This window comes from Schistocerca piceifrons, chromosome 2 (genome assembly GCF_021461385.2).
Source record: "Schistocerca piceifrons isolate TAMUIC-IGC-003096 chromosome 2, iqSchPice1.1, whole genome shotgun sequence".
NCBI classification, from domain to species: domain Eukaryota; kingdom Metazoa; phylum Arthropoda; class Insecta; order Orthoptera; family Acrididae; genus Schistocerca; species Schistocerca piceifrons.
This window is the reverse complement of record NC_060139.1, coordinates 383,255,573-383,281,343: the sequence shown is the minus strand read 5'-3', so window position 1 is coordinate 383,281,343 and position 25,771 is coordinate 383,255,573. Positions and strand designations below refer to the sequence as shown.

Below are 25,771 nucleotides of genomic sequence, written 5' to 3'. Positions count from 1 at the left end.
AAATAAGGACCCACCAGTCTTGCTTTGACACACGAGACAGGGCTATTGCGTTCACGTCTATTATATCCCTAATCAATCCCCTATGCCTATCTGACTAGTTTCAAGAATATCCAAAATTCGGGCGCTGCCGAGCATCACTGTCAGTCACTACAGTATCACGAATCTGTTTCTATCATCTGCTCTATAAACAACACAGTCTAAAGTCAAAGCCGGTAAGGACATAAACAAGGAGTCCACAATTTAAATTTCAGTTGGACCAGAACACAATGTGTTAACTTCTAATAATCCCCCGACAACTCCACTTCATTCGCTAGACAACACCTTCAGATATCTAGTTGTGCCGCGCTCTGTTAGGCAGCCCCTTCCTAAACAGTCCGCTAAACAGCAACACCCACCTTGGAAACTGAAAACTGAGCGAAACTGTTCCCACCCACGCGTACTGGATCGGACTTCCGGAAACTTCCTGTACTCTCGATACAGAGAGAGCAACTTCGCTGATCCCTGACTACAGACTTCCGAAGCAAACCTCCACAACAGCTCCACCCCAGAGGGCATAAAACTCGGCCACCAGAGCTGCAGATTGACCATTCGCCTTTGCCCTCTCCCAAATGCTCCAACAAAATATTTTAACATACAGGCCTCTTGATCACTTAGGCTCCACCAAGCAGACACATCGACTGGCCTCTTCCTGTTAACGCTCGTTGCTGCCTGCCAACGGTTTTTGGAGTTTGTTTCTTAAAGATATTAGGAAACGCTATCCACCGTGTGTGAAACACGCGCTCTTAAAAATCTCTAGAGCAGCCCTAGCCACCTAGCTTCAGCCGGATTAAGGAAACCCCGCTATTTATCTGCAGGCTGGAGAATAACGGCAGTCCTCACAAGAGCGACGAGCACTGACGGCTATGGCCCGGAACTGATACGTTACAAGAGCATTATTCTAAACAGGCACTGATCTAGATTTGAGTGTCGCTGCAGCACACAGTATGAATCTGTCAGGATGTTTCACCGTTTAAAGGCAGATACACATGGTTAACAAACACTTGACCTGTCATACACGCACAGGTGGTATACGGTCAAGTTTGATGCACACAGTAAATATCCCTTTTTAAGTTTACTACCGGCCAACATAAGGCCAACGACCTTGTCACAGTGGTAACACAGTTTCCCGTCAGATCACTGAAGTTAATCGCTGTCGGGCTCGGCTAGCACTTGGGTGGGTCACCGTCCGAGTCTGGCGAGCGCTCTTGGCAAGCGGGATGCACTCAGCCACTGTGAGGAAATTGAGTAGCTACTTGAGTGAGAAGTAGTGGCTCTGGTCACGAAAACTAACAATGGCCGGGAGAGGGGTGTACTGACCATTTGCTCCTCCGTATCCACATCCAATGACGCCTATCGTCTGAGGATGACACGGCGGCCGGTCGTTAGCGTTGGGTCTTCCGAGGCCTGTTCTGACAGAGTTTAATTTTAGTTTTATGGGCCAAGATCAAATGTGCACATGTAACAGGTTGAGTGTTGTGTTAGTTCAAATGGTTCAGATGGCTCCAAGCACTGTGGGACCTAACATCTGAGGTCATCAGTCCCCTAGACTTTACTACTTAAACCTAACTAACCTAAGGGCATCGCACACATCCATGCCCGAGGCAGGATTCGAATCTGTGACCGTAGCAGCAGCGCGGATCCTGACTGAAACGCCTGGAACCACTCGGTCACAGCGGCCGGCGGTTGTGTTTAGTAACACTCACAAACACGAAGCAGTAATTTTTTCAGCAAAGGTAGACATCAATGGCGAAAGATAAGTTTTAAGTGAAATCAGCCTCTAAAAATGGACGAACGTGTTTCGAAATGCGCATGAAGCAATGAAAAGCGAGTTTTTGTACTGAACTCCATATTTATTTATCACTAATTAGACAGAGCACTCGGTGCTAAGCAAACTAAACGTATTATAAGGGGTGTCGCCTTGCAGGTGGGCGTGGTGGGACGCACGGGGGCCGGCAAGTCGTCGCTGATCTCGGCGCTCTTCAGGCTGGCGTTCGTGGAGGGCGAGCTGATGATCGACGGCCTGGACACAGCCAAGGTCGGCCTGCGGGACCTGCGAGCTCGCCTCTCCATCATCCCGCAGGACCCCGTGCTGTTCGCCGGCACGCTGCGCTTCAACCTGGACCCCTTCGACGAATTTTCTGATGAAGTCCTCTGGAGGACTCTTGACGAGGTGACACATGCTCATGTACTCTTAGTTTGCTCTCTAAACAACGGTATGTTTTTTACCATCTGTTTGTACACTATCCGAAGAAATACTACAAAAGCTGCAAGTAATGTTCTATTTAACTGAAGATTGAAAAGGGAGATAGAATTATATAACATCAAAACCAAGGCAGATATTTCTAACTGAAGGTGTCCTAACTGCCTTACCATTTCCCATTTTATCATCAATGGCGGTTATCCAGACTTGCATTCCCGCAGGCAGATGAGAATGCAAGTGGCAAATAGCACTCTGTAGTAAAATTTCCCAAGTTTCTTGCGGAAAGGCTGTGGGTGACTGCAGAGTCCGTACCAGTTACTTCTCCCACTTGAGCGTACTGTTGGACTCTTTTACCCAGACTATACAGGACAGGTGCTACACACCGCGAAGAGCACATGTCGCTGCAACAAGCGATGTGGTGTCAGATTATTCTGCGTAAACTGGGAGTCGCTTTCTTGTCGAATGAATGATAGCAGCATGAGATTATCAATGTGACAGATGTAGCGGGCACACGTTTCTCAGTACTTACAAAATAAGAAATGCGAACAAGAGTTTCAGATGAACGTCTCCCAGACATTTCGTTCAGGTGCTGAAATCCAGGATAATGGATGAATGACCTGTGAATGACAATTGTCGCTAGATTTGCGGTGTACATACATGAGCGTTACTTGAATACAAGCACAATCTACTGTCATCAATGAAGATAGCAAATCACTATTCCATTTGTGACAGATTTTGTCACGGATAAATTTTGCCCATTTTATTTTACCTGCTAGTTTTTTTTTCTAGTGTGCAGCAGTCAAGAGAGGTTTGCTACGATACCGTACAGCTGCGAAAGACTGTACGGTGGGTGAGCAGAACGACCTGTAGTCGACGCGACTATAGGCCGAGTTTGCTTCGGATGTTCCTCATGTCACAGCGTCTGAGAGCGTTCGATACAGTTCCGCACTGTCACCTTGTGAAGAAAATACGCATGGAGAAGCTTACGGAGTATCAGACTAGCTTTGTGATAGGATTTAAGAGTTCCTAGTAAATAGAACAACTGGATCCTTCTTAACAGTGAAGAATCTTCGGATATGTCAGATGACCCAAAGGCGATGTTATTGGACCATTACTACTCACTGTATATATAAATGAGTTAGTCTGTGACGTTGCAAGATCTATGAAGCTGTTGTACACACAGAACTACCAACGCTGGAAAACTTTTGCAAAATGCAGGAAGGTCTGAAGACGATCGACGCTTTGTGCCGTGATTAGCAGGCCCATGGATATGCTCATCCTATTCCAGTGGCAACGCTACAAGGCAGGCGATTTTGCCTTACGGTCTGGTTTACTGTTACAATTCAGTTCCTAAAAGAGAATACTTTATTTCAGGCATTACTTCTCACCACAGACAACGCAGTGGCCGACGACCTTCACTTGAAGATCGAGAGCGGCGGCGTTTGCGTAGAGTTGTCAGTGCTAACAGCAAGCAGTACTGTGTGAAATAACCGCAGAAATCAATGTGGGGCTTACGACGAACGTATCTGTTAGGACAGTGTGGCGAAATTTGTTGTTGATGGGCCACAACAGCAGACAACCAACGCGAGTGCCTTTGCTAACAGCGCGACATTTCCTGCAGCGTCTCTCCTGGGCTCGTGACCATATCGGTTGCACCGTAGACGGCTGGTAAACTGTGGCCTGGTCAGATGAGATCCGACTTCAGTTCGTAAGAGCTGATGGTAGGGTTCGACCGTGGCGCAGACTCCACAAAGCCATGGACCCAAGTAGTCAACAAGGCACTGGGCAAGCTGGTGGTGGCTCCATAATGGTGTGGGCTGTGTTTAAATCGAATAGACCGGGTCCTCTGGTCGAACTGAACCGATCACTGACTTGAAATCGTAATGTTCGGCTACTTGGAGACCATTTTCAGCCACTTATGGGCTTCAAATTCCCAAACATGTCAATGAGCCAAAGTTCTTCCCTATTAGTTTTAAGATCATTCTGCACAATTGTATGGAATTATTTGGCCACCAACATAGCCCGACATGAATACTATCGAACGTTTGTGGGATATAATCGAGAGGTCAGTTCGTGCACCGGCACTTAACGTGGTTATGGACGGCTGTACAGGCAGCACGGGTCAAAATATTTCGGCAGGGGATTCCAACGACTTGTCGAATCCACGCTACGTCGAGCTGCTGCACAAAGCCGGGCAAAAGGAGATCTCACTCGTTATAAGGAGGTAGCCCATGACCTTCGTCAAAATGTTTCAAATGACTCTAAGCACTATGGGACTTAACATCTCAGGTCACCAGTCCCCTAGACTTAGAAATACTTAAACCTAACTAACCTAAGGACATCACACACACCCATGTCCGAGGCAGGATTCTAACCTGCAACCGTAGCAGCAGCGCGGTTCCGGACTGAAGAGCCTAGAACCGCTCGGCCACAGCGGCCGGCTCGACCTTTGTCACGTCAGTGTAGTTGGAGGTATAGCAACGTGCGTCTCCGTGCAAGACGAAAGAGTCTCGCGTATAAGCTCCCTAGTTACACTACTGGCCATTAAAATTGCTACACCACGGAGATGACGGGCTACAAACGTGAAATTTAACCGACAGGAAGAAGACACTGTGATATGCAAATGATTAGCTTTTCAGAGCACTCACACAAGGTTGGCGCCGGTGGCGACACCTACAACGTGCTGACATGAGGAAAGTTTCCAACGGATTTCTCATACACAAACAGCAAATGACCGGCGTTGCCTGGTGAAACGTTGTTGTGATGCTTCGTGTAAGGAGGAGAAATGCGTACCATCGCGTTTCCGACTTTGATAAAGGTCGGATTGTACCCTATCGCGATTGCGGTTTATCGTATCGCGACATTGCTGCTCGCGTTGGTCGAGATCCAATGACTGTTAGCAGAATATGGAATCGGTGGGTTCAGTACGGTAATACGGAACGCCGTGCTGGATCTCAACGGTCTCGTATCACTAGCAGTCGAAATGACAAGCATCTTATCCGCATGGCTGTAACGGATCGTGCAGCCACGTCTCGATCCCTGAGTCAACAGATGGAGACGTTTGCAAGACAACAACCATCTGCACGAACAGTTCGACCACGTTTGCAACAGCATGGACTATGAACTCGGAGACCATGCCTGCGGTTACCCTTGACGCTGCATCACAGACAGGAGCGCCTGCGATGGCATACTCAACGACGAACCTGGGTGCACGAATGGCAAAAACGTCATTTTTTCGGATGAACCCAGGTTCTATTTGCAGCATCATGATGGTCTGGCGACATCGCTGTGAATGCACATTGGAAGCGTGTATTCGTCATCGGCATACTAGCGTATCACCCAGCGTGATGGTATGGGATGCCATTGATTACACGTCTCGGTCACCTCTTGTTTGCATCGACGGCACTTTGAACAGTGGACGTTACATTTCAGATGTGTTACGACCCGTGGCTCTACCCTTCATTCGATCCTTGCGAAACCCCACATTTCGGCAGGAAAATGCACGACCGCATGTTGCAGCTCCCTTACGGGCCTTTCTGGATACAGAAAGTGTTCGACTGCTGCCATGGCCAGCACATTCTCCAGATCTCTCACCAATTGAAAATGTCTGGTCAATGGCGGCCGAGTAACTGGCTCGTCACAATACGCCAGTACTACTCTTGATGAACTGTGGTATCGTGTTGAAGCTGCATGGGCAGCTGTACTTGTACACGCCATCCAAGCTCTGTTTGACTCAATGCTCAGGCATACCAAGGCCGTTATTACGGCCAGAGGTGGTTGTTCTGGGTACTGATTTCTCAGGCTCTATGCACCCAAACTGCGTGAAAATGTAATCACATGTCAGTTCTAGTATAATATATTTGTCCAATGAATACCTATTTATCATCTGCATTTCTTCTTGGTGTAGCAATTTTAATCGCCAGTAGTGTAGAATTATCGGCGCCCGTGGTCAGAGCTGCACGTTCTCCGACGAAGGCAGTCGTTAGTAAATGTTCTGAACCTTATTTACCTCTCATGCTCTCAGATTTCCACAGGCAGTTTGCCTCGATGTTCAGAATTACTCACCAGTTGTAAGTAAACAGAAATAGGCGGTATACTCAGGCTAGGTTCAAACTTGTGAAGGAGGAATGAGGACAAGCTGACGGCGGCTGTGTTGTTTTTCAGGTGGAGCTTCGCGAGTCGCTGCACGACAGCCTGGGTCTGCAGACGCGCGTGCTGGACCAGGGCAGCAACTTCAGCGTGGGCCAGCGCCAGCTGGTGTGCCTGGCGCGCGCCATCCTGCGCGACAACCGCATCCTCATGCTGGACGAGGCGACGGCCAACGTCGACAACAAGTCAGTATCCCGCACCTCCACCTCTCAACAACTCTCTCAACAGATTTCCCTTACTGTAAAATACTAAACCAGTCAGTTCTCAAATATTATGACAACTTTTAGGCTCCATAGTGGATTCTCATCTGTAATGGCTTCGTTTCTCTTCTGCGGTTAAACTCAGTCAGATCCATCTCTTCTACTGGTATCAAAGAGTGACTACAGCTGCGTTTTTGGTAATGATGGTTACACACTGCTGCCCATGGCAGGCCCTGTCTGAGATGATGCACGCGAAAGACCAGCAAGATGGATGGGCTGAGGTTACTTCTTATGGGACCACAATTTCCTTTTTCTTAGCGTTACCAGTCTTCTGACTGGTTCCATGTGCCACACTACGACTTCCTTCCTGTGTTAACCGATTCATCTCACAGTGGCGTTTAGACCCCTGTATTCTCATACACTTCTTGCCATTAAGATTCATTTCGGTATAGTAGATGTTTTTCTCTATGTCTTAACACGTGTTTTATAATCCTGTCCGTTATTGGCTCTGAGCACTATGGGACTCAACATCTGAGGTCATCAGTCCCCTAGAACTTAGAACTACTTAAACCTAACTAACCTAAGGACATCACACACATCCATGCCCGAGGCAAGATTCGAACCTGCGACCGCCGTAGCGGTCACGCAGTTCCAAACTGAAGCGCCTAGAACCGCACGGCTACACCGGCCGGCCTGTCCGTTATTCTAGTGTTTTCTACACACTCTCTCATGTCGCCGATTCTAACGAGAACCTCTTCATTCCTTATCGGGCCACTTAATTTTGAAGAGCCTTTTGTAATGCCACTTTTCAAGTACTTCGCTTCTCTTCGTTTCTCGTTTTCCCACAATCCATGATTCTGTTCTATTCAGTACTCTACTGCAGGCGTGCATTCTCAGAAATTGCTTTCGCAGATGAAGATATGTGTTTGATACTAGTAGATTTATTTAAACGATGGATACCCTCTTTGGCTGTGTTATTCTTCTGTTATGTGCTCTTTGCTCCATTCATCATGCATTATTTCACTTCGAAAGTAGTTGTATTCCATCATTTCGTCTACTACGTGGTCTACAATTATGATGTTAAATTTACCTACTGTGATTTCTGTTACTAGTCGTTACTTCCATCTTTCTTTAGTCTACTCCCAATTTATATCCTGTGCTATTTTTTTTCTTTATTGTTATTTTAATCACCTTATACAAAGGCGGGCTGTCAGCAGCATATTACGCTGCTCTTCAGACGCGAGTGGCACAATAAATATGACATATAGGTGGTACAGATAATACAATAAAAACGGCGGGCAAAAACTGTAGACACGAAAAACAATAAACACGAAGCCGTTCACACTGGACGAGAGAAAACACTAACACCTGTTGACACGGACGACTGCGATGGCACAGGTGAACAGTGGTGGTGGCGTGACAGCGAAAGAACACAAAACACAAAACGAAGGCACACACACGAGACACTGATGGCGATGATCTCCGGCGCGCGAATGTCCACTGAGCGTGTACGTGTCCGGGGACCTGCCAAGTGAGGAGGAGGGGGGGGGGGTGGGAGAGGGAGAGGGGAGAGCAGGAGAGCAGAGATGCCACGGGCAGGGGAGATAGGGGGAAGGGAGGAAGGGGGAGGGGAAGCCCGGGGGAAGAGGGGTGCAGGAAGCGTGATGGGGGGAAAAGGAGAGAGAAGGGAGGGAGGGTGCCTAAAGGAAAAGGAAAAGACACAGGAAGTGGGGGGGAGGATCAAAGTTGATAGGAGGGGTAGATGGAGGGGAGGAGGACATCATCAGGGAGGGGGAGCTGGCGGAAGCCACCTTGGGAGAGGGTGAGGAGGGTGGAGAGATGGAGACTGGGTGTGATGTGGGAATACAGGCACGGCAGCAGGCGGGGATGGGAGAGGATGGGTGAGACAAGCGGGTGAGGAGGATCGAGTTTACGGGAGGTGTACAGGATCCGTATCCTTTCAAGGAAAGGGAGGAGGTGGGGGAACGGAATGAGGTCGTATATCCTGTGCTAATTATACAGTTCATTTTATTGAAGAGATCCTATAATTCTTAGTTTCTCCATGCCCTCATGGTCAATGGTGGCCGAGCAACTGGCTCGTCACAATACGCCAGTCACTACTCTTGATGAATGAATATATTGCTTTCCCGAGGAGATCACAAATGTAAAATTAGAGAGATTAGAGCGCACACAGAGGCTTTCAGACAGTCGTTCTTCCCGTGAACCATACGCGACTGGAACAGGAAAGGGAGGTAATGACAGTGGCACGTAAAGTGCCGTCCGTCACACACCGTTGGGTGGCTTGTGGAGTATAAATGTAGATGTAGATGTTCTTCCCGCCCTGCTTCCGTAACATCTTTATCGAGTCCACTACCAGTTTCAGCCATTATATACACTACTGGCCATTAAAATTGCTACACCACGAAGATGACGTGCTACAGACGCGAAATTTAACCGACAGGAATAAGATGCTGTGATATGCAAATGATTAGCTTTTCAGAGCATTCACACAAGGTTAGCACCGGTGGCGACACCTACAACGTGCTGACATGAGGAAAGTTTCCAACCGATTTCTCATACACAAACAGCAGTTGATCGGCGTTGCCAGGTGAAACGTTGTTGTGATGCCTCGTGTAAGCAGGAGAAATGCGTACCATCCCGTTTCTGACTTTGATAAAGGTCGGATTGTAGCCTATCGCGATTGCGGTTTATCGTATCGCGACATTGCTTCTCGCGTTGGTCAAGATCCAACGACTGTTAGCAGAATATGGAATGGGTGGGTTCAGGAGGGTTTTACGGAACGCCGTGCTGGATCCCAACGGCCTCGTATCACTAGCAGGCGAGATGACAGGCATCTTTTCCGCATGGCTGTAGCGGATCGTGCAGCCACGTCTCGATCCGTGAGTCAACAGATGGGGACGTTTGCAAGACAACAACCATCTGCACGAACAGTTCGACGACGTTTGCAGCAGCATGGACTATCAGCTCGGAGACCATGGCTGTGGTTACCCTCGACGCTGCATCACAGACAGGAGCGCCTGCGATGGTGTACTCAACGACGAACCTGGGCGCACGAATGGCAAAACGTCATTTTTTTTCGGATGAATCCAGGTTCTGTTTACAGCATCATGATGGTCGCATCCGTGTTTGGCGACATCGCGGTGAACGCACATTGGAAGCGTGTATTCGTCATCGCCGTATTGGCGTATCATCAGGTGTGATGGTATGGGAAGCCATTGGTTACACGTCTCGCTCACCTCTTGTTCGCACTGACACCACCTTGAACAGTGGATGTTACATTTCAGATGTGTTACGACCCATGGCTCTACCCTTCATTCTATTCCTGCGAAACCCTATATTTTAGCAGGAAAATGCACGACCGCATGTTGCAGCTCCCTTACGGGCCTTTCTGGATACAGAAAATGTTCAACTGCTGCCCTGGCCAGCACATTCTCCACATCTCTCACCAATTGAAAACGTCTGGTCAATGGTGGCCGAGCAACTGGCTCGTCACAATACGCCAGTCACTACTCTTGATGAATTGTGGTATCGTGTTGAAGCCGCATGGGCAGCTGTACCTGTACACGCCATCGAAGCTCTGTTTGACTCAATGCCCAGGCGTATCAAGGTCGTTATTATGGCCAGAGGTGGTTGTTCTGGGTACTGATTTCTCAGGATCTATGCACCCAAATTGCGTGAAAATGTAGTCACATGTCAGTTCTAGTATAATATATTTGTCCAATGAATATCCGTTTATCATCTGCATTTCTTCTTAGTGTAGCAGTTTTAATGGCCAGTAGTGTAGTAAGCAACAACAACCTTTGCCCACGAAAGGCAAAGGTCCCGAGTTCGAGTATCGGTCCGGCACACAGTTTTAATCTGCCAGGAAGTCTCATATCATCGCACACTCCGCTGCAGAGTGAAAGTCTCATTCTGGAAACATCCCCCAGGCTGTGGCTAAGCCATTTCTCCGCAATATCCTTTCTTTTAGGAGTACTAGTTGTGCGAGGTTCGCAGGAGAGCTTCTGTAAAGTTTGGATGGTAGGAGACGAGGTACTGGCAGAAGTGAAGCTGTGAGGACAGAACGTGAGTCGTGTTTGGGTAGCTCAGATGGTAGAGCACTTGCCCGCGAAAGGCAAAGGTCCCGAGTTCGAGTCTCGGTCCGACACACAGTTTTAATCTGCCAGGAAGTTTGAACAACAACCAGCTGGTTCAGGGCGCACGTTCTGTGGGCAGAGAGAACCAGGGCGTTTCCATTCACTGGACCGATCGTGAATGGTAACCCTGCCATCCCGAAACACTTTCATCCATCCCACTCCCGTAGGGTATGGCAATGCTGCATCATAATGCGTCTGACGTAGTCCCTGAAAACATTGTTGTGCACTCAAATCAAGTACCACTTCACTCTTGATTCATGCATTTTTTCTGTGTTTCCTATACGTACCGTTATGGCGCTTGATCTGGCCTCCCACACTTTCAGAAAGTACACACTGCAGCTGATTCAAACACAGTCGTCGCCGCTCACTGCACTACTTCAAATGACGTTCTGCTATCAGCTACACACAGCATGCATGTCATTGGATGCATATCTTTCATGTCACAGCAATGTTGCCACTACTTTTTATCCAATCCTAGTAAATTTAAGCATCAAGAAGTCTTTTCCGAAAGTAATCTACATGTACATGTACAAATATACTCCACAAGATATGATACAGTGCGTGGCGGAGGGTACCTTGTACCATTACTATAGTTCAATTCTTTTATCTTGGCGGCTCGCGCATGCCCGCCCAGACGCGGGAGATTGCTGCGTTGCCAGTTGCACACGATGCACGCGCCAATAAAAGCAGCGCCATAGTATAGCATAGTTGGCAATCTTACGTGTAGGGGGGAGTGCGCAGTTCATGAAGTAAAGCCACCACGGCCGCATTAACCCTTTCGCTGCTACAAAGACGTGCTCCCCGCATTCCGCACTGTGCGCGATTTTGTCACTGCACTGCTCGCCTGTGCAGACACATCGTGTTCCGACTGCTTTGACACTCTTATCAATCGATTCCACAAAAATTATTTGGCCCAAAAATTCGATTTTTACACATCTTCTTGACTGATACCTTACCCCCATAAATGACTTAATTTTGTTTCGATGTTCAACGCAGTTATTATGCAGCATTAAATATAGTAAACCATTGCACGAAATTTTGAAGAGTTTTCAGAGGTAGAAGTGCATAGAGTATACTTTCTGTATGGTCGATTTTAGTTGCCACAATGTTGAGAATGAAATGTGGACAAGATACCTAAATTTCATATAAAATTTACTGTATAACAATAGGTCTGCAAACTCTTCAAAATTTCGTGCAATGGTTTACTACATTTATGGCTGCATAATAACTGCGTTGAACATCGAATCAAAATTAAGTCATTTATGGGGGGAAGGTATCAGTCAAGAAGATGTGTAAAAATCAAATTTTTGGGCCAAATAGTTTTTGTGAAATCGAATGATAAGTGTGTCAAAGCAGTGGGAACGCCATGTGTCTGCACAGGCGAGCAGTGTAGTGATGACAAAATTGCGCACAGCGCGGAATGCGGGGAGCACGTGTCTGCAGCAGTGAAAGGGTTAATGAAGAGACAAAGCACTAGAAATTTCAAAGAATTGCATTCAAACGAATATAATTGATGAAGTTAGGCACTTCGATATTGTTTTCAAATAATGAAAATATTAAGCACCGCACAAGGTTTGAACTCATAACCCTTCGCGCAGCAGCCCAAAACCTTAACCATTACACTAACGCACCTCGTCTGAATACATGATGCCATGAGGAGTATAAGACGTGACGCAAAATACTGACAAACACTGTTGGTATGACTATGAATTACTCACGCTTCATCGAAGTACAATAGGAAATAAACAATTACCGCTGTTATTTATTGCGAAAAAGCGGTTCGTGAGAGTGATACAAACACCTTTCCTTGCTATCGCCTGAATTAGGAGTCTTATTGCTTGTTTGGTTTAATTAATTAATAGAATATGAAGCAATTGGTATAAAGAATGCTTTTTCCAAACTTTCTATAAAAGAATGTCTGCTATCAAGAGATTGCTTTTGTTCTATTACTTTATGACTGAACGTTTCTAAAACTGAAGACACTCGTCCATGCTCTGCACTGCAGTCGAGATGTGGCAACGTCGTTCTCTGTTCATTGACTGACTGTGTTTTGTGACGTCAGATACGCAGAACGAACCTAAACTTGGCCGCCAACATAAATGACGCGCACTTTAGTTATTCCCTTTCCTGTTTCGCTCACAAATGAAGTGCGGGAACAGCAACTGACTGTATGCCGACATATGAACCTTAATATCTCTTATCTTCGCGGTCGTTAGGTGAATTGTACATTGGCTATTGTAGAATCATTCTGCAGTCAGCCTCAGATGCCGGTTCTCTAAGTTTTCTCAATAATGCCTCGAGAAAGGAGCATTGAGTTCTCTGCAGGGATTCCCATTTGAGTTTACCGACCATTTCTGTAATATTCGCGTGTTGGCTGAACCTACCGCTAGCAAATCTAGCAGCACACCTCTGAATTACTTTGTGTCTTCCTTTAATGCGATCTGGTGATGGTCCCAAACACTCAAGCAGTACTCAAGAATGGGTGGTACAAATTATCTATACGCAGTCTCCTTTATAGATGTGCTACACCTTCCCAGAATTGTGTCAATAAAATGAAGTCGACCATTCGCTTTCCCTATTAACGTCTGTAAATGCTTATTCCATTTCATATCGCTTTGTAATGTTACGCCTAGATATTCAATCAACGTGACTGAGTCAAGCAGCACAATAGAAGTAATATATCCTAACATTACATTATTGTTTTTCGTACTCATCTGCATTAACTTATACTTTTACACGTGTAGAAAGAGCTGCCATTCATCACACCAAATAGAAATTCCTTCTGTTGTCTTGTATCCTTTCACAGCCATTCAGCGATGGTGCTTTCCCATGTACTAAACCGTCATCAGCAAACGGTCGCAGAGAGCTGCTCACCCTATTTGTCAGATCGTTTATGTGAAAAAAAAGCAAGAGCGGTCCTATCACACATCCCTGTGGCACTCCTAGTGACATTTTTGTCTCACTGTCAGGAGTGTAGCTTCATATGGAACTGAAATATGGACAATTAACAGTAGAGACCAGAAGAATACAGTACCTTTTGACATATGGTGTTACAGAAAAATGCTAAAGGTGGGTGTACTTGATAACTAAAGAAGTACTGAATCAAGTCAGAGACCAAAGATTTTAATTGGACAACTTGACTAAAAGAAGGTGTCTGCTGATAGGACACATCCAAAGGCATCAAGGAACAGTTAATTTGGTGATGGAAGGAAGTGTTTGTGTGTTTGTGTGTGTGTGTGTGTGTGTGTGTGTTTGAGTGATCGGGGTGGAGGGTGAATTGTACAGGGAGGCCACGATTCGGCTATAGAAAGCAGGACAGACTACCATGGCGAGCTGCACCCAGTCAATCATCGTACTAAGGACCGCAACAGCGACAACAACAACATCAACTACAGGGAAACAGTGTTTTCTTGCCAATAACTTACTACTCAAAATGTTATTTACACATGACCGACGAAAAGAATTAGAAGTTTGTAATAGGAATTAGTAGCCACTTCGTATTTGATTCACGGACTGACATAAAAATAATAATGAAAACAGCTAGTAACGCTCAGTACATGTGTTGGACTTTCGAGTAGTACGTTAACATAGTAGAAGTTAGGGACATGAAGGCATTAAGGTAATACCTTAAGGAATTTGGTGAAAGGAAAAGTAGCAAAGAACTGTAGTTGTTTCGCAGTTTACTGAAAACAGTCACAGGATATTTTCTGTGCTGCGGTAGTACTTACTGCACATCCTCCGATACAGACTTCAGTTTCTAAGACGCTGCCTCCTATTCTCAGACTGACACAGATGAATACTTTGCTTGGCCTAGGTCACTGATAGTTTGGAAGTAGGGGAGAGGTACGGGAAGATAGAGACTAGTTTAGAGGCGTACCTGGATGGTTAATTTGGTAACAATGTTACCCGTGAAAGTTTAGGAATTAATCATTAACCACTAATCTGCCGTCTAACCGTAACGATTTCGTTGGGATTTAGTTGGCACTTGAATATGGAATAATTATTGTGCACAGTATGTCGATTTGAAGTCGCTGCTTCCCTAGTCTTCTTTTACTTGTGAAAGATTGAAAGGCGTCAGTCATTCCGGCTCTCATATAATTTTGATGGTTACGTTTTATCAAGTTCGGCAGAGTATCTTTTTCTGTGTTTGCGTTTGTCATTATTTTTCATGCTCATATTTTCCGTGCCATGGGGAAAGATCATGCTAGGGACATGAATTTGTGTGTTTTTATTCTGACCTTAAGTACGACCGGCAGTCAGTACAAAATGTGCCTTTTACCACTCGTCCCGAACATGGATGCCTTTTCAGATTGAATGAAGGTGGGCATAAAAGCAAAGGCATGCAAGTATGCAAATTCAGGTGGAGGCTCTTGAGCTAGCTTTGTTGTAGCGTAGTTATTTTCGAAGCCAGCTCCTGTGGCGTGAAGTCGTTACAGTTCTGTGTGGCCTGACGAAGCCACGCGTCCCCATGCGTGGGGCTTTGTACTTGGACGTTTCGTATCCGAGCGTTGGGACACCGTCTTCAAACTTTTAGCAGTTGACGAAATGGAAAATTTTAGGGCGAGACTGTCTTCTGACTGGAGGAAACGCATGCTCTTTCTAAAAGAAGCGGTTTGGGGATTGGTCAACTCTACCAAGTTTTGTCCCTCCCCATATGTAGAGACGAGACAGTTTAAGTTTTAGAGGGAACGTACCGGGACGTGGATGAGAATAGTCGCTGCTCCGTGATAAAGTCTTACTTTTGTAATGGTTTCGAGTTAGGCCTCTCGGTAACGATGCAACTCCGTTGTTGGGAATAGTGCGAAATTCTCGCGAGTGACGATGTCAGAATCGCTTTTACGTAAATTCAAATGGAACTGAATTTGGTGTTTGACCGATTACGAAGCACTTCATGCAACGTATGCCAAGTGCCATGTTGTTTACCATAGTTCTTTCCGCAGTTCTTTTCGCACATGTCCTCGTAACCTGTAATGTTTAGCGTTGTGTATCCTGTGAGAGAAAATATCTTAGCAAAATGTGATACCTGATCGGTCGTTCTGGAGCTCAATAATTAAAATTACATTGCACAGTTTTTTCTTTAGGATAGAGAGTAGGTTTAATAATCAATTAAAATTTCATGGAACTTCCGGTGGCTTGGCACTCAGGGCAGAATTAGTAATTTTAATTAGAGTATTTGTGCACAGTTAGCGCCCACCTACGTGAGGTGTTATAAGGTGAAGTGAACCACTTTTATCAGAAGTTCGGACCACTTTTAAAGAATCACGTACACACATAAATTCTTCTAACTTGACGAAAACAGTCGGCTTAATACACCTCCAACTTCCCTAAACCTACTTCGTTCCTCTCGAGGATCACCTCTCATAACTGGGTTCCAAACATGAAGACACGCTAATATCTTAATAACGTTGGCATCGGCCTTACGGTTACACCACCTTAGTATCAGTGATAGTAAGCAGATGGTGTGTACGGAAGTAGTGTAGAAGTAGCTCATCGAAAAAAGACCTGGAGAATATCTACAATGGGTGCAGGGACGGGCACTCGGCACCGAACGTAACAACAGGGAAGTGTTAAACAAAAGTGATACAATCCATAAGTGTATTTAATGTGCGTCGCTTCCGTAAATACATATTTGTTTATAAACGACCTATAACACTATGTTATACTATAGGGTACACAACAGATAATGCAAACTTGCAAACATGAAGTCAGAGTACGACGTTGCAGATGGGAGCACTCTCCCTTAACAACTGTTATGGACGATCAGGTATAAAATCCCCTGGGACAAGATAGAATCAGGTGTGACGCTGAAATATAAAATAAGAGTTTGTTAATCTTTTAATTATAAATTTACTATCACAATTCAACACGTATTATGCTTAGTACAAGGAACATGTGAGCAAGGAAGCGCTACCTACTTATGGTTACTATGCATTTACATGGTCCGCTAACATATGAGAATTAACACATACTGAAGTGCCTAGGCGCGTACAGAAGCTTGAAATTTAGCGCGAACTTCAATGCGATATGATTTCAATAGTTTCCACATAGAAACTCTGTCTAGGTGTCTGGCACAAAACTCACAGAGATTCTGGTCTTACGAAAAGTACACCAGTAATAAGACGCAATCAATACCTTCACTGAGTGATAGCAATGGTGATGTTACTGATGACAGTGCCACAAACGTAGAGTTACTAAACAAGGTTGTCCTTCACAAAAGAAGACGAAGCAAATATTCCAGAATTCGACTCAAGGACAACTGTCAACACGAGTAATTTAGAAGTTCATATCCTCGGTGTAGCGAATTAAGAACGGCAAGGCTTTTGGTCCAGATTGTATACCAGTCAGGTTGCTTTCAGCGTATGCTGATTCAGTACCTCCACGCTTAGCAGTGTTATACAACCGCTCGCTCGTAGAAAGATTCGTAGCCAAAGACTGGAAAGCTGCACAAGTCACACTAATACTCAAGAAAGGAAATAGGAGTAATCCGCTGAATTACAGACACATATCACTAACGCCGATCTGCAGTAGGATTTTCGAACATTATGAATCACCTCGAAGAAAACGATTTATTGACAAACAGCCAACTTGGATTCAGAAAAAAAAAATGGTTCAAATGGCTCTGAGCACTATGAGACTCAACTGCTGAGGTCATTAGTCCCCTAGAACTTAGAACTAGTTAAACCTAACTAACTTAAGGACATCACAAACATCCATGCCCGAGGCAGGATTCGAACCTGCGACCGTAGCGGTCTTGCGGTTCCAGACAGCAGCGCCTTTAACCGCACGGCCACTTCGGCCGGCTTGGATTCAGAAAATACCACTTTTGTGAAACACAGCTAGCTCTTTATTTCAACGAAGTAATGAGTACTATCGACAGGGGACTCAAACTGCCCCCATATTTTTAGATTTACAGAAGGTTTTTGACACCGTACCTCACAAGCGGCTTCTAATTAAATTGCGTGCTTACGGAGTATCGTCTCAGTTGCGTGACTAAATTCTTGATTTCCTGTCAGAAAGGTCACAGTTCGCAGTAACTGACGGGAAGCTCTCTATTAAAAGACTTAAGAGACAATCTTAGCAGCCCTCTTGGATTGTATGCAGATGATACTGTCATTTGCCGTCATCAAATGATGTGAACGAATTGCAAAATGGTGTACACAAGATGCTCTTTTATTACACCACCTCACGTTAATAGAATTACCATATCACGCTGCAAATTCCGGAATCTGCAGAAGTCTTAAATACAGATCAGCTGAACAATTGGTCCATCGAGTGCCTTGTGTCACATGACGTGTTACGGGCACACGAACATATAAACATACTAAGTATGTAGAACAGCTCGTTAACCTTCCAGAGGCTTGTTGCTATCACACAAAGGTAACTTGTGATTTCCGTTGATCTGTTTCAATACGATGAGGTGACAGAAGTCATGGGATAGCGATATGCACGTGTACAGATGGCAGTAATATCGATTGCACACGGTATAAAAGGCAGTATGTCGGTGGAGCTGTCATTTTTACTCAGGTGATTCATGCAAACAGGTTTCCGACGTCATTATGGTCGCACGACAGGAATTATCAGACTTTGTACGAGGAGTGGTAGTTTGATCTAGACGCAAGTGACATTTCATTTCGGAAATTGTTAGGTAATTCAATATCCCAAAATCCACAGTGTCAAGAGTGTGTCGAGGATGCCAAATTTCAGGCATTACCTCTCACCACGGACAACGCAGTGGTCGATGGCCTTCACTTAATGACCGAGAACAGCGACGTTCACGTATAGTGCTAATAGACAAGCAACACTGCGAGAAATAACCGCGGAAGTCAATGTAGGACGTCCGATGGAAATACCCGATAGGACAGTGCGGCGAAATCTGGCATTAATTGACTATGGCAGCAGACGACCAAGGCGAGTGACTTTGCCAAAAGCACGACCGTCACCTGCAGCGCCTCTCCTGGGCTCGTGAACGTATCAGTTGGATCCTAAAAGACTAAAAACCGTGGCCTGATCAGATGAGTCCCGATTTCATTTGGTAAGAGCTAACGGTAGGTTTCGAGTGTGTCGCAGACCCCACTATGCCATCGACCGAAGTTGTCAGCAAGCTGGTGGGGCTCCATAATGGTGTGGGCTGTGTTTACATGGAATGGACTGGGTACTCTGGTCCAATTGAACCGATTATTGACTGAAAATGGTTATGTTCGGCTACTTGGAGACCATTTGTAACCTTTGATGGACTTAATATTCCCAAACAACGATGGAATTTCTAAGGACGACAATTCGCCGTATCACCTTGCCCCAGTTGTTCGCGATTGGTTTGAAGAACATTCTGGACAATTCGAGCGAATGGTTTGGTCACCCAAATCGCTCGACATGAAATCCATCGAACATTTATGGGTCATAATCGAGAGGTAAGTTCAGGCACAAAATCCTGCACCGGCAACACTTTCGCAATTGTGGACAGCTATAGAGGCAACGTGCCTCAGTATTTGGGCTAGGGACTTCCAACGAGTTGTAAGAGTTCATGCCACGCCAAGTTACTGCGCTACGCCAAGCAAAAGGAAGTCCGACACGATATTAGAAGTATCCCATGACTTTTGTCTCTTCAGTGTAAAATATTGTGCATAAATAGATGAAGCATGTCATTCTCAATGGAGAGAAGTCTTGCGAAGGAAGAGTGATTTCAGGTGTGCCGCAGGGGAGTGTCGTAGGACCGTTGCTATTCACAATGTACATAAATGACCTTGTGGATGACATCGGAAGTTCACTGAGGCTTTTTGCGGATGATGCTGTGGTGTATCGAGAGGTTGTAACAATGGAAAATTGTACTGAAATGCAGGAGGATCTGCAGCGAATTGACGCATGGTGCAGGGAATGGCAACTGAATCTCAATGTAGACAAGTGTAATGTGCTGCGAATACATAGAAAGAAAGATCCCTTATCGTTTAGCTACAATATAGCAGGTCAGCAACTGTAAGCAGTTAATCCCATAAATTATCTGGGAGTAGGCATTAGGAGTGATTTAAAATGGAATGATCATATAAAGTTGATTGTCGGTAAAGCAGATGCCAGACTGAGATTCATTGGAAGAATCCTAAGCAAATGCAATCCTAAAACAAAAGAAGTAGGTTACAGTACGCTTGTTCGCCCACTGCTTGAATACTGCTCTGCAGTGTGGGATCCGTACCAAATAGGGTTGATAGAAGAGATAGAGAAGATCCAACGGAGAGCAGCGCGCTTCGTTACAGGATCATTTAGTAATCGCGAAAGCGTTACGGAGATGATAGATAAACTCCAGTGGAAGACTCTGCAGGAGAGACGCTCAGTAGCTCGGTACGAGCTTTTGTTGAAGTTTCGAGAACATAGCTTCACCGAGGAATCAAGCAGTATATTGCTCCCTCCTACGTATATCTCGCGAAGAGACCATAAGGATAAAATCAGAGAGATTAGAGCCCACACAGAGGCATACCGACAATCCTTCTTTCCACGAACAACACGAGACTAGAATAGAAGGGAGAACCGATAGAGGTATTCAAGGTACCCTCCGCCACACACCGTCAGGTAGCTTGCGGAGTATGGATGTAGATGTAGAAGACATTGATTACTGTACGATTATATTATTAGCGATATACTAATGGAAACAGTAACAAGCGTAAAATGGCTAGGAGTAACTGCCCGGAACGACAGTACGTAGGATGACCACATGAAAATAATTGTAATAAAAAGTATGCGCCTGGCTGAGATTCTTCTCGGCGAAACCCAAGGAAATATGTCTTCACAGTAGAAGTGGCTTACAAAACACTCTTAGATTGATTCTTGAGAATTGCTCATTAGCCTGGGATCCTTACCAGGTAGGATCAATAGAATACACAGGGAAGATCCAGCGCAGGGCTATGCGATTCGTCACTGTACCTCTTGATAAATTTGAGGGCGTTACACGGATATTAAATTTCAATAGCTGATGTTGTAAGAGGAGTATTGTGCATCATGGAGAGGTTTAATGTTGAAATTCCGAGAGAATACACTTGAAGAAATAGAACAACTTGCTACATGCTTCCACGTAAGTCTCGTGAAATGACCAAGACGAGGAAAACAGAAAAAGCAGATCTCATATGCGGGTTTATCGACAATCATTCTTCTCATACACCATTCGCGAATGGAACTAGGAATCCTCGGTGTAACAAAGCAGCTTAAATCACTTAATAAAGGCAATGCCTCCAGTCCAGATTGTATACCTGTCAGATTCCTCTCAGAGTATGCTGATAAAATAGCTCCATATTTAGCAATTATATACAACCACTCGCTCACAGAATTTAGACTGGAAAATTGCTCAAGTCACACCACTACCCAAAAAGGGAAGTAGGAGTAATCCGCTGAATTACAGGCCTATATCACTAACGTCGATTTACAGTATGGTTTTGGAACATATACTGTATTCGAACATTATGAAGTACCTTGACACATAGTCAGCACGGATTCAGAAAATATCGTACTTGTGAAACACAACTAGCTCTTTATACTCATGAAGTAATAAGTGCTATCGACAGGGGATGTCAAATTGTTTCCATATTTTTAGATTTCCAGAAGGCTTTAGACCCAGTTCCTCATAAGCGTCGTCTAACCAAACTGCGTGCCTACGGGGTATCGCCTCAGTTGTGCGACTGGATTCGTGATTTCCTGTCAGAAAGGTCACAGTTCGTAGTAGTAGACGGAAAGTCATTGAGTAAAACAGAAGTAATATCCGGCGTTCCCCAAGGAAGTGCTATAGGCCCTCTATTGTTCCTGATCTATATTAACGACATAGGAGACAATCTGAGTAGCCGTCTTAGATTGTTTGCAGATGATTCTGTTATTTACCGTCTTGTAAAGTCATCAGATGATCAAAACTACTAGGAAAGTGATTTAGATAAGATATCTGTATGGTGCGAAAAGTGGTAATTGACCATGAATAAAGAAAAGTGTGAAGTTATTCACATGAGTACTAAAAGAAATCAGCTAAATTTCGATTACGCGATAGGTCACACAAATCTGAGGGCTGTAAATTCAGCTAAATACTTATGGATTACAATTACAAATAATCTAAATTGGAACGATCACATAGATGCTGTTGTGGGTAGAGCAAACCAAAGACTGCGATTCATTGGCAGAACTCTTAGAAGGTGCAACAGGTCTACTAAAGAGACTGCTTACACCACGCTTGTCCGCCCTATTCTGGAGTATTGCTGTGCGGTGTCGGATCCACATCAGTTGGGACTGACGGATGACATCGAAAAAATACAAAGAAGGGCAGCTCGTTTTGTATTACAGCGAAATAGGGGAGATAGTGTCACAGACATGATACGTGAATTGGAGTGGCAATCATTAAAACAAAGGCGTTTTTCGTTGCGACAGGATCTTCTCATGAAATTTCAAACATCATTTTTCCCTACCCATTGCGAAAACATTGTGTTGACACCCACCTACATAGGGGGAAATGATCATCACGATAAAATAAGAGAAATCAAGACTCGCACAGAAAAATTTAAGTGCTTATTTTTCCCGCGTGCCGTTCTAGAGTGGAACGGTAAAGAGACAGCTTGAAGGTGGTTCATTGAACCCTCTGTCAGGCACTTTATTGTGAATAACGGAGTAATCACGTAGATGTAGATGTAGAAGGCGGGGAAATGATAGTTTAGCTGGATGTACCCTCCGCCATACACCGTAATGTGCTTGCCGAGTATAGATGTAGATGTCTAGAAAGTTATAGAAAGTTACTATACAGTCAACCATCTTTTATTCCAGCTACATTAACAAACTTTTAAGCTGACAGCATTAACAAATATTTGACTTTTAATGCTTTTAACTTTTTATTTTTAGATTCACTTGCATTGATTGTAAACAAGCAAATCTCTTTTCAGCACTGATTCGTTGATTCAGAAGACCATTCGTCTCAAGTTTGCGCACTGTACGGTACTGACAGTGGCACATCGTCTGAACACCATAATTGATTCCGACAAGGTGCTTGTAATGGATGCTGGTCGAATGGTGGTACGTACTATAGTTTAATCATTCAAATATTGTCTCAGAAAAGAAAACAGATTCCCTTTCCATGTCATATGTCACTGTGAAGAACTCACTTAACTATGAGTTACCCACACCAATGTATCGTCTCAGAAAGTGCCTTGCTTTTCAGCCGAGCTCACTCTGTGCCAGTGCATGGTGCATAGTTGTGTGTCTTAAACTGTAAATGTTAATGTTGTATTCGGATGATTTGTGATCAGTGAATGCGTGGTATTCTGCCTTGTATGTGTTGTTGTTGTTGATGATGATGATGATGACTATGAGAGAAACCAGAGGAAGAAAACCAGTGCTATCACATTTCCCACTCCTGAGAAACACCGGGGCAAGGGGGTGAGGGGTGCCAAGCTTGATGTCCCCATCCGACAGACGAATTTTTTTCTAGTGTGTTACATGTCCTCCCTCCATGAGACATTGAGAACAGATTGTGAAGTTAACCATGAAGTTCGTACACAATATGGCGACCAGCAGGCACTTTATGACACCACCTCTCCTCCCCTATCTGGTTGTACTAACATTAAATTTTCTCTTCCTGTCGGGATCCAAGAACCTCTAGCTTGAGCTCAGTTCATCTTGCTGATAATTATCCGAGACGTTGTGCCACTTGTGGCGTATCTAAATTAACATGGAAAAATTTGAGCCGCTGTTATCCTACTGTTCGAAAACTGAAATTCAGATCTATTTGTTATTTTTTGGTAATGTTAAGTCCATATGAAATACAGCGTTTTGCATAGTGAAGTTCTTGTTCCTGTATGTAGTTAATAAGCCAAACATTCAGGTATGTTGTACTGCAATATCTCTGTACTCAGTGACGAAGCAGCTGAACCAATGGAGACCTTTCTTAACTTGGAATAACTGTTATTTGAATTTTTCCTGCAAAAGCTCTTTACATCCACCAGTATCTAGCTTTATGGTGATATAAATTTGATTCATTATTAACTTATTGTTAATTAAATCATGCGCACCATTCCACTGAGAAAGTCATTATCTCAAGTAGGCAAGTATTATTGCTGATTCAAAGCAATGTGAAGAACTGCCTGTGGTACGTTTGATGTCTTCAGGTACTTCTCTAATTCTATGTCAACGAATATCTCCAAAGTGCTGCCGTGCTTCAAAATCTTATGTACTTTTCAAAATATTTCCGTTCTTCTAACATTTAAATAACTTTAAATGTTGTCTACATGCAAGAAATATACTGGAACAATGGACGAATGCAATGTTGTGTTAATTTAGTAGGCGTTCAGATTAAGGAAGCATGTCATTGCTTTATTCACACAGGAATTTGACCATCCTCACCTGCTATTGCAAAACGAGGAGGGATACTTTTACAAGATGGTGCAGCAAACCGGCCCATCCATGGCAGAGCAATTGAGAAGAGCTGCTGAAGAGGTAAACCACAACAACACAGAACTAGAGTGAAGCTTCTAAGCTTCTAGTTTCATACCTTCACTAGTCATTAACCAGTTGCCGTAGCACTTCCTCGACTTTATGAAGAATATTTCTTATTATTTTGTTTTCTTTTTCAGTGTTACAATACTACAACTCGTCTATAGAGAAGACGAAGAGCAACGTGCCTGAGATACGACTTCCATGGGCATTTAATTGATTTAGTGTACTAAGAAACGCTGAAAAACAAGTGGAATCTGCAAACGTTGTACAAATGCACAATTTTGTATGTATTTATTTATAATTTTGACAGTCTTGTGTAAATAAAAGTACTTCCCAGTGCAGCTGCCGCAGCATGACACTTACTCTAGAACTAGGAGAGTGGTTCAAGGCCACAGGAAGTGAATATATGAAATGGTACATGAAAAATTTCATATTTCTGATTTCAGATCTTATACGCTTCTGTCATAAAACGCACTTTAAACTCACCTATGTCTTTCTTCCTCTCCTTCATTTCCAAACCTTGTATTATGGTATATGATCGAGCATCTGTTCTTACGGTACATATTGCTTTAGACTGTCGATGATAATGTGTCAGAATTTCTTCTGGATAATTATCAAGTGTATCTGACGTACGACTTTGTTGTCGATGTAACTAAAGCCTACTAAAACGAAATGATTTATAGCGAAGGTTAATGCAAAATTTTGGAAATGTGATAGTGTATTTACGTATTAAAAGTATATATGCAGTTGTAAAATACGCCACAGTCGCTTTCCTACATACTGCTGCACCAAGGCTACGTCCACGATATCAAACTGCTCCTTAATCGTTTCGGCAGGCCAACTTCATGTTGAGGGAAGCACAATTCAGCTTGATAACTAGTGGCCGAGGCAGAAGACTGCATATTCAGTGCACAAAAACATATTCAGTAGACAAAAACATATTCAGTACACAAAAACGTATTTAGTACGCCGACGATTCGGAAAGCTGAAGCTGCGGCACGTTGCAGGACCGAGAGTGCTTCTGGAAGAGCTAACCAGATAGGAGAACCAGGATTAACGAAGTTATAATTGCTAGGTGATGATGTCCGGCCATCTCTGCCTATTGTGACTTACAGGCCAGGGTGCTCTCGCTAGAGAAACGCTAGCCAGCCCAGGGGACTATACAGGGTGTTTCACAATTAATATTGCATGCTTATTTAGGTTTTAGAGGGGTCCTAGTAGATCAAGTTTTACAAAGGAAACCATATCCGGAAACTCATCCAATAACGCTACAGAGTGTCGAAGTTATAGGCACAGGCGCCAGCAAATGTATGTATATACAGCGGGATACCGTATGATGTTACAACCTTCTAGGACGATGGAGGATAAATGTCTCAATTTGAGGTAAGCGTCCCTGTACCGGAAACTAACAAGTCGAAAATTATAAGGGAAAACAGTTCTGGTACCTCTGACAGTGGAATACATCTACTGGTAACGTCATTGTTAAGATTGTGCGGTAGGCAACTTTCGGAGGTGGTAGTAAGGACCAAAACAAGGAGAAAAAGTATAGTACACAAGGGCCCTAAAATGCATATCTAACGAGC

General features: G+C 44.3%; 1 protein-coding gene across 4 annotated transcripts in view; it reads left to right on the top strand.

Annotated features, from left to right (window-relative positions):
* LOC124774935 (ATP-binding cassette sub-family C member 4-like) overlaps positions 1-24,677 on the top strand; it is a 312,213-nt gene extending 287,536 nt beyond the window's left edge. For all 4 annotated transcript variants that reach the window (XM_047249622.1, XM_047249623.1, XM_047249626.1 and 1 more), the window contains 5 exons: positions 1,964-2,209; positions 6,404-6,573; positions 22,640-22,769; positions 24,078-24,188; positions 24,326-24,677. In XM_047249622.1, coding sequence (XP_047105578.1) covers positions 1,964-2,209; positions 6,404-6,573; positions 22,640-22,769; positions 24,078-24,188; positions 24,326-24,352 — 684 coding nt within the window. In that variant the 3' untranslated portion in view covers positions 24,353-24,677. The remainder of the gene's footprint in view (positions 1-1,963; positions 2,210-6,403; positions 6,574-22,639; positions 22,770-24,077; positions 24,189-24,325) is intronic.
* Positions 24,678-25,771: the final 1,094 nt, after the last annotated feature.